At 40.8% G+C, this 10087-nt stretch overlaps 1 protein-coding gene across 1 annotated transcript; it reads right to left on the bottom strand.

The window, feature by feature from the left end:
• Positions 1-534: 534 nt before the first annotated feature.
• On the bottom strand, positions 535-8121 carry lin28aa (lin-28 homolog Aa). Its single transcript, XM_005736204.1, has 4 exons — positions 8112-8121; positions 7037-7209; positions 3054-3238; positions 535-754 (listed from the first exon to the last, which is right to left on the bottom strand). The coding sequence occupies exons 1-4, from the start codon at positions 8119-8121 to the stop codon at positions 535-537; spliced, it is 588 nt and encodes a 195-aa protein (XP_005736261.1).
• Positions 8122-10087: the final 1966 nt, after the last annotated feature.

The raw sequence follows: 10087 nt of genomic DNA, 5'->3' as shown, positions 1-10087 counted from the left end.
TGTTATTTCACAAACCCCTCCCCCATCCCCATATGATATGCAAACTCTAACATTCATTACAGATGTACTAACTGTTACATCTACGCCCTGTCGGATAGTGAGGTGTAACAGTCGGGAAGGAAACAAAATGGTAAGGCAGCAAAAGTGTAGCTATACTAAACACACTGAGTGTTACTCAAAGAAGAAGAGGTATAATGCCCACAGCAGAGGCACATTATTATATAACAGAAATCTACGTAAACTCATGAAGATCATCCATTACATAGCATTGCTCACTACAATCTCCAATCCCCAATACCAGTGATTCATACATTAAGCAAGCGTCCTGAGTGCAATAGTACAGCAGTATTCCTGAGTGTTACACCAAATAAAAACCAAATTAAAAAAAAGACTTCAGCAACATTCTTCATGAGTATTTTTAACCTGAGGTAGTTCCAAAAGCAGCTTCAACAGGTGGAAGGGGATTGAGTCTCCCTCCACTCCATCAAAGCAGTTTGATTGGCCTCTGTGCTTCCCCAGAGTCGGATCCTGTGTTTAATCAGAGGTCTCGGTAGGTGGTGCCTGCTGGCTGTGCTCCTCCTCGTCTCCTTTGGAGGAGAACAGTTTTCCCTGAGAACCCGGTGAAGACTGTTGTGCTTTGATTGGGCAGCTGGCAACCATGTGGTCAATGCTTTGGCAGAAGTGGCACTTCTTTGGCTGGGGAGGTAACTTACACTCTTTGGCATGGTGGTCTAAGCCTCCACAGTTGTAGCATCTGAAAGAATAGAAAGACGTCTATTGAACCTGCAGTGGTCTCAAGAAAACAAGCAGGAAAAACAAGTATATCTCTGTATTTGGATATAGCTTCCATATCCAGAAGAGATGAAGCAACCTATTATGTGGAGGTTATCACAATGTTGTGATACAATAATACTCTGCTTGTGATTAAACATCTGAAAACAACATTTTAAGGTCAGATAATGTTCCAGCTTGATATCAAACTCTATACCAACCAAAAAGTAGTAACTAATGTGACAACTAAGAGACATTTTTGCATGTTGAGGTTTTCAAGCTGCAGCAAGTTACAACGTAAAGCCACCAACTTAAAGCTTTTAAGTTACCACTAGATGGCAACATGTCACCTAAAATGAATGAGTTTGCATTTGGTCATACTTTAAGTCTTTAGGGAAACAGTAGAAGTAAATGTTTTTAAAAGTTTTCTATTTGACCAAAAATACCATTAAATTTCAGTAGCGTCTGTTTTGATTAGGAGGGTTTTTAGAAGACATAAATTGGGTGGCAAACCTGGTATTTTTATGCGGACCTTGTTACCATGGATCTTTAAGTTTTGTGAACCGCTTCAGATGCTTTTGTATCAAAGGTAGGCCCATAAGGTGCCCACCGTCCACCGTTTGTAATCTATAGCATGGCCACGCGTACAGGGGCAGAAGACAGATGGGTTGTGGGCGTGGGGCGGTCAGTATGTGGCTCTGTGGACCCTCTGCTACCTTTGTAGCACCAGATAAGGTTGGATAAGGGCGGCTGCCAAAGGGTCAGTGTGGCTTTGTAGCTGTGGTCGTTGGGGGTGGTGTCAAGGTCTATACCATCACATCACAGAAGCTCCCTACATCAGCATCCATCAGAAGGCAAGTGGAAGGAAGGGGAAGTGGTCCCTTTGTCTAAAAAAGCTGCAGTAATGACCTCTGAACTCTGACCCCCAACCCCTCCCCAATCCCATCCCAGCCCCCCAGCTCTCTTGCTTTTACTCATACACCGTTGCCATGACAACAGTGACCCTTCACCCCCTTGGCAGGGCTCTTACATCTGTTATCAATTAAATGGACAGGAGGGCTTTTTCCCCTTGTTTCAGTCATATAAATATATAGATGTATATGTACACACACCCTCAAAAAGGTGCCGTGTTTTACCCCGGTGAAGCGAAAATTGATATAATTATCTCCATATAGGTAATAAATATGATCAATTATTCACACGCATACATCCATGAAACCCAATCCAGTGTTGCATAATGAAATACACTGAAGGGGAATGATATCTTTGGATCAGCAGTCTAGAGAGAGGTATTGAACACAGCAGCCCTCCCAGGACTCTTTGAGGCAGTAATGATCTGTTTTCACACTCACTACTCTCTGGCTGTAATCACAACTGACAGAGGGGGTAAAGTTGATACACCTCTAACCCTGCATTAAATGAATATTCAAAGACTATCCCGAGTATCAAGACCCCCTTAGTTCTTTTTTCTTCTGCTGGGAGGGGTATTGTTGCCTTTGCCTTTTGATCTTCATGAGAATTTTTTTCCCCTTCTGAACAGAAGCTGATGTTTTCTCTGTTTATAACACATTAATCATTAGTACTGACATACTAAATTTATCACTTTTTAAATTTCTTTTAGAAACGCCTTTAAAAAAAAATCGACATTTTATTTTGATAACATCAAACTAGCACCTTGATTTTTAAAACAGGAGTTTAAAGTTATTTTGAAGTCAATGCTTTTATCAAATGAGGTTGGTAGAGGAGGTTTTGGAGGAGATGGAGAGTGGGTCGGTTTGAATTCACCAGGGGCCAGCAGATTTAAACAGTTATTGATCCAGGTCACACGTCAAGCCTGCTGATGTGACCCTTACTAGGGCTAGATGTGGGGGTTGGGGTCAAGGGAGAGGAAGCAAAATAGGGAGAAACTACAACATCATTGTGTATCTACTTCAAACTCAACAAAAAAAGTGCAGGATTTTTAAAAAAAATTTATTTATTTATTTTTTGCTGTTGTTAAAGAAGTAAAAAGTAAAACTGAAATATTTTATTCCTGTGTTACTGTGTAAAGTTTATGAGTGTTGAAGTTTTACTGCTAATTTTAATTAGCTTTAGAGCTATTTTTATTGGGTTAGTGATGTTTTTTCTGCTGTTATTAGTACAGTTTGCATATAGTGTACCATAGAAGTATTTCACAAATTTTATTTTTTAATCTGACACCAAGATGCTTCAAATAATTGAAGATGGAACTGAAAGAAATTAAAGATATTTCTCTTGTTGTGTCCCAGTTCATCCATGCGTACCTGTCCCCCTTTGAACGCCGCTTTTGGACCTTCTTGCCTTTGGGTCTCCGCTCACTGCCCACGCAGTGGATGCCACCTGGTCCGGTCACTCTCTGTGACTCCAGACCTTTGGATGACTTTTTGAAGGTAAACTCGACCGCCTCGCCCTCCTTCAGGCTGCGGAAGCCTTCCATGTGCAACTTACTCTGAAAAGGGAACATAGGGAGATTTTCCATCATGAGCGTAACTGTTTCATGAATTTGAGTTTTCTGGCCATTCAAGTGTATAAAGCATTTACAACATGGGAGAGTGCTGATTGATAAACGATGTGTTTTCTTCTCCATCACATGTAGATATCTTGTATGATATATAGAGTGATAATTGGGTGTTTTACAACTCCTAATATCACACCAAATCACCTCCACGTTGAGCCTGTGGAGACTTTGACCCTTGAGATCAACCCCCACTCATTCCTCACGGTGTGATATCATCAGAGGCCAACTGCGCTTATCAGGCATTTAGTATTTTAAGGTGATTGCCAGGCCTCACCTGATGATGAGCAAACAAGCACCAAAGCTTGCTGTTCCCACTCTACTCAGCAGTATGCACACACCGATTTGCAATTCAAAGCACTGTTTCCCTAACGCTGCATTGTCTATTTGGTGTTGTCTGAGTAGTAAACCTGGTGGGGATAACCTTCAACCCATCCCCCCCTTTAAAAGAAATTCCAAACTGCTGCCCCCACCCTGATCCCTCTTCCCACCCACATCACAAAGCTCTTCTAACACACTGACCACCACCACTAACCCTAAACTGCAGGATGCAGGGGTTGGTGTTCGAGTTGGGGGTGGGGTGAAGCTTCTCTGTGAGGTTGGGGGTCAGGGTGACATTCCATGAATAGTTGCTTGGCAGAAAGAGGTGGAAGATAAAAGTTTCGGGAATGCAAAAATGATTGATAGCTCTCTTTCATATCGGTACTTGGATATAATGATGATTTTGATCTTACGAGTTCTTGGCTTAATCAGTCATTTTATCCACTGTATTTTAACTGATACTGCCTTCACCTGAAGTGACCTTTGAATAGGATCATCTTCTAGATACTAGTGTCCTTATAGAAACATTTTGGACTCCCAAAGAAAGGAAAGAGATGAAGGAAAGGGGAAGGTGTGGTGCAGTTTTGAGGATAAATCCCATAGACTGGCTAACACAACATGGGAAACCCCTCTCTAAAATTCCCGTAGTGCGACTATATGATTAAATAGTCACTCATACCGCAGACTGCTGGCAAAGGAAAACCGATCCATTAATTACGGGGTTGTTTTGATAGGCATTAATCCCATTTTCTTTTATTTTTTTATTTTTTGGAGTGAGTTATCATCCATCTATTACGTGCGACCATCGGTCTGCATTCTTTCTTTGCCCAAACCACAAGGAATCATATTCCACGACAGGTTATAATTTAAAAGGAGACAAGTAGTTAATCTCCAAAACGCAGATTTATATTAAACAACAATTAGGACACACCAGTGGTTAAAGCTGAGGTTTAAATCGTTACAAACACAGGCGGGGGTCCAAGTGAGCCAACTAGCAACACCCCCATCAGTGAGAAACAAAACAAACAAAAGTGATGTGTTCTAATCCTCCAACACTGAGTCACAGCTGAGCATCTGCTGCAACGTCCTGAGCAGCGAGGAAACATGATTGGTGAGCCATGACAATTGAGTGGCATTGCGTGGACGTCCATAGAGCCCCAGTCCCATCAGGCCTCTCTGTGCTGCTTACTGTTAACCATTTCCTCTTCAACGTGTGACCTTCCTTACCCCAGTAACGGACCCTCAACACACCAGGTTAGTCTCACATGCAGGTACAGAATCAGGATGGGGCCATTTAAAAGTGAAGGACCTGTAAACAGAAGATGACTGGAAGCCAACTGAGTCAGAGAAAGACATCAGAGCAGTGAGGGACAATAAAGGGACTACCGCTGAGACAAACAGGGGCTCGGTCACGGCCACAGGGTGCTTCATTCGAATGCATGGCCCCATTGTTCACCTGCACAAAGGCCAGAGGACCCTGGGAGTTAATTTTCCTTGACACGCGGCCACTAATTTTAGGACTGAGGCCTTTTCTTTTGCAATAACCCCTGTACATTAATCACTGATGTGTCCAGGTTTTCTAAAAGACAGTAAGAGAAATAACTGGCTAAAATGACACCAGTGATATTATTGTAATGGTCAAATGGAAGCTCAAACTAAAAGACAAACATGTGGCCATTTGTAAAAAGCATTCAGTTCAATAACTCTGAACAGTGATTTTAATGTTTTTAAGTAGCATATGACCGTTTGTATGAATCTATACTGATGGCACCTGCGCTGGTTCTAATTTCATTTGAGTCCCTGCGACTGCTGGAGCACTAATCTACATTTCTGCCAACTGAACTGATGTTTTTGGTTTGCAATATGAGTAATCAAATACCAGCTTCCTGTGTATAGTCAAAAAACATATCAGAGCTGTTCCACAGAACAATTAAATGTTTCTATATGCATCATCATCAGTAGGCAACAGGAAGACAGAAACGAGCAAGACCTGCTTGAGAGGACATGCAAACTTATTATAATGAAATGTGGATGGCAGACCTGTGTTATAGCTGTGTATATTATGTAGGTGCATTTATTTATTATGCATTATTTAATCTTAGCATAAGTCTAAATGATGCAAAAAGCAGATCAAAACTAAGTGTTACAATGTAGGAACACATCTTCCCATGATGCTTTGAGAACAAAGAAATTTACCAGGGTGTTCGTTAAATTGGTGTGTTACACTGACTTACAGATCTAGTGTACCTCTGCCACACACACAGAGGGGGTTGAGCAGACGGCAAAGAGCCTTTAATCACTTTATGGTGAGAACTTTGAGGTGAATGGGCAGCTAGTGAGAATGCCTCTCATTCACATGCGAAACCTTTATCTTATCAGATAGAAATGGAGAAGCTCACTGAGATGAAAAAGGAGGAGAAGGGACCTCCCCACACCCACACACAAACAAAAACTCAAACACTTAACTTTAAGGTGAATAAAAGTGTTGGAATGAGCCTTCAAGCTCTACTTTAAAACTAAAAGTAGGAACAGCAGCACCAGGTGGGGGGGAAAAGTGTGTGAGGTGACTGTGTTGTATTTAGCCACCTCAAGTTTGACTGTTTAAAATGTGTTTAATCTGAAAAGCAGTGATCAGGATCAGTAACCCTTTTTAGATACCACCCCAATAGGTTGCTCAAATGATGTGTTAAAGAATTCTGTTCGCAGGTGGAAAATAAATGGTTAAAAAAATCTAAACAAACACCCACACACAAAAACAATGCACACTGATTGTTCACGTCTCCAGATGGAGATCAATTAAACGTTTCCTCCTCCTTAATGGCTCAGTTTTCATGCAGCTCAGGAGGCTTATGGATGTAAGCCTGTTAAAAGTGCGCTGGCTTCAATGAACAACAAAAACCGCACATTCATCTCTCCATCACATTGTGTCAGCGTCCTGAAAACCACGAGGGAGGCCCGCTGCTCCCCTCTGGCTGCAACACGTGTTCCCCTAAAGGAGAAACACCCACCGCGCAGCAAAAGCATCAATTTAACAGTTAGACGTTTCCGGCGTTGTAGCAATTTTTATCTTTAAATGTCTTTCAGTGCCCTCCCTGTTGAAGGACTGGATTTCTGATTAACCTCGCTTTCTTTAAGTTTTTGTTTGTTGTAATGTTTTAACTTCTGCCCACAATCCTTTGCTGCTGGGACTAGGTCTAAAAGCACAGAAAGTGAAGACTGGAAGAAGATAAGATTGATCTCTGATCTCCTGGTGTGGAGAGATTTTACTTGCTTAGATGGAAAACATATTTTTACCTTTACATTTTAGATATCTTTATTGGGATGCAAAGGAGCTGGTCCACACACCGCCACCACCAGTGCTGCGTTTCACATAATAAACAAACACCACGTCGGAGCAAAAGCAGATCATACCTGATGGACGAACACATCCACCGGCTCGTCCAGCGGCTCTCCCTCCCGGCTGGTCATGGACAGGAACCCGAAACCCATGCGGACGTTGAACCATTTACACACACCGACCCCGTGGAAAGACTCTGAATTCTCCTCGGGACTCGGTCCTTCATCCTCCTCGGTTTTACACACTCCTACGATGAAACAATTTAGCAATTACTACAGAAAAGCTTTAAACCTGCGAAGGTGACGATGCTTAAAAACGCAAAAGATTTTTTTTTTTAAATTGAAAGGTTTTAAAAAACGGAAATACAAAATTTCCTTTAGGCTAGGCTACCCAATCAATAATCAATACGAATCAATACAATGAACAAGATTAGGCTGTATTTCTCGCAAAATTTGGAATAAATTATAGCCAACTTTTTAAGGGGAATAAACATGCGACTTTTTTCAGCGAATGCACAACGAACTGGTGCATTAGCGCAAAAAGGAAACAAAAATATTCTCCCTTCCCGTAAGATGCACAAAATTTGAAAGACAATGCAAAGCATTGATAGACACACGGACTGCACATTTTAACGTTCAAGTGTGTGAACAATGCGTTAAAACGTTCCGCTGCAATCGAGCGCACAGTCCACAGGTACAACGACTCAATTAACTTGCAAAAACTTCTCAAAATGTAGCTCAAGTTACCCAACCTCGGAGCTGCTTCTTAGAAACGGAACCCATGTCTTCAGTTCTGCCTTGAGTCAAAATCAGCACCCAAGCTACAGTATCCAGTGTACAAGCCCTCAAACTGGGTAATCCTCGCAGATTGCCACTTTCATGCAAAATGCTGTGAAACGCAGAAGCTTCGCGGCGAGAGGGAAAGCGTGAGAGGGAGGTAAACAAAAGGGGGCTGGCAACCTATCCCCCTTAAACAATGAGGGGTGGGGGGTCACCGGGAGAAATTTCTTTTTCTGTGAAGACCCCGACCCCCCCGTTCGCTAAACAAAAAAAAAACAAAAAACATCTTAGACAATACATTGAATTCCTGCCCCACCAGAAAGCGTTCTAACCGTTCCCAGAGATAACTCCCTAAAACCTGCCAGCATACCTTCTGCCATGTTCGGGAGCAATGGTTTAATCTCAGTGTCCACTGCTGCCGTCTCTCCCCTTTCTTTGGACGCCTTTTAGCGCTCCTGCAGTGGCCAGCTCTGTTGGTCAATACAAATGACCATTTCCCACCCAACAAAACCCCCAAACACTCGGTCACGTCCACGTGATTCACAATTACAGTCCCCAGGGATACACCGCATATTGCGTGATGGACGAGCCCAAACATGGGAAGTGGCCAATCACTATAATACGCATAATATTCTTATACCACCTTTGTTGTTGTGATTGACCACTACTTCTGTAACCAGTGTAACATCCTTATATTGCAACCTAAGCATCTGTTCTAGTAGTGAGTTTACACTTACTGTAAATTTATCTGTAATGTATTTTATAGGCAGGGTGAGGCATTTATCTGCCTAAAATGCAACTTTTATTTAAATAAAACCGGATACTAGAACAAACATTTTCGTGTAAGACTTGAAGCTTTTAAGCATTTCATTTAAATATAAATAGTGAGGTGAAGCTGCATGTAATAGATGAAAAGGCCAGAAGTAAATGGTGTATAACACTCTACTTGAAGCAATTAGTTTGAGATGTTCTTTTAAAAAATAATAATAATGATAATGGATTTGAATATCTACATTATATATCTATGTCATATTACTTCTCACGTGTGTTGGTTTCCTTATAATCAGAGATTCCTGTAACTGCTCTCCTAGGAGGGTTTAATGGTAATCCAGATGAAATTGTGAGTGGGGGACGGTTTTTTTCCACATGCAGCAGAGGAGGAAGAGCTCAAAGGAGTCAAACAAGCAAGGTGAAGGCGTGAAGAAGAAAACGGGAGAGAGAGAGAACAACAACTCGGATTTAACAAAAGCATGCAAAGCAGTTTATGCAAAAAAGAAAGAAAAAAAGAAGGCGACCTCACGAAAATAAAACGAAATCATGGCTCAATAGTGATCGATCACATCACGTTAAGTGTGTTGTTGAATTGCGTCCTTGTGAAATGAGTGATGCTTTAAAGACAGGAGGGGGGATAAGCAAATTTATCTCAGCCTAAATAAAAAAAAAATAAAATAAAATAAAAAAGATTGAAAAGGTGCTATTAACGTATTACTGGTGATGTTTATGTGTTATTACATTTACAAAGGTTTTGGAAATGACAGATAAGATTGCAGAAAAGGGAAAAAATACGCAAAGTTCGTTTACATGTATTATACTGTTGTCTATACAACACGGACACATGGATGTATTTGAAATTGTAATTCGTTTGCTTTATGCTACACCAACAAATATAAAATATACGGTTTTGCATTTGCTAATTTATTTGTGTGTTTGCTAAATAAAAACGATTTATTACTGTCACTGATTTGGCCTAAATTGGTAATACTAAATAATATTGAATATACCCGTTTTCTGTTGTATTTTACTTACTTATTTGTTGAAATGGAAATATGTGATTGATGACTGAGAGGAGGCTGTGGCTCCCAGTTTATCACAATTACCACAACGACCTCTTGTGGACCCACAAAACGCGTGTTTGTGGCCCCAGGATAATATATTTTAATTTAATATGGAAGCTGCACTTCATGCTCAAAGAAAGAAAGAGAATAAAATTATTAATCAGTGGTTACGTTTATTTTCTTTTTTTCTTTTTCTTTTTTTCTTTTTTTTTAAACCAACAGTATTTTAGTATCTAGTTTAGTTTTTACTTTTAGTTTTGTAATTTCGTTTGAAAAATGTGTTTTTAGTGGTACAAGTCGAAGGCACGAGTTGTATGTTTTTGCATAATTTACTAACTAGTTCACTAACTGACTACATTTATCTTTATAGAGGTTTGGCTAATGATCACAGAGGCCGTGAATATTTTTATTGCCACTTCATGTTGGAGTTCTTGTGCAAAGAAAACAATCTAATAAAGTGTCAGGACGTCAGAACTTCCAATAGTGGGGTGAGAGAGCCGTAAGTGCTACC

Source organism: Pundamilia nyererei, unplaced genomic scaffold, assembly GCF_000239375.1.
Source record: "Pundamilia nyererei isolate P.nyererei 1_Seehausen unplaced genomic scaffold, PunNye1.0 scaffold00067, whole genome shotgun sequence".
NCBI classification, from domain to species: domain Eukaryota; kingdom Metazoa; phylum Chordata; class Actinopteri; order Cichliformes; family Cichlidae; genus Pundamilia; species Pundamilia nyererei.
The sequence above is the reverse complement of the archived record's forward strand: the minus strand, read 5'-3'. Positions and strand labels throughout refer to the sequence as shown.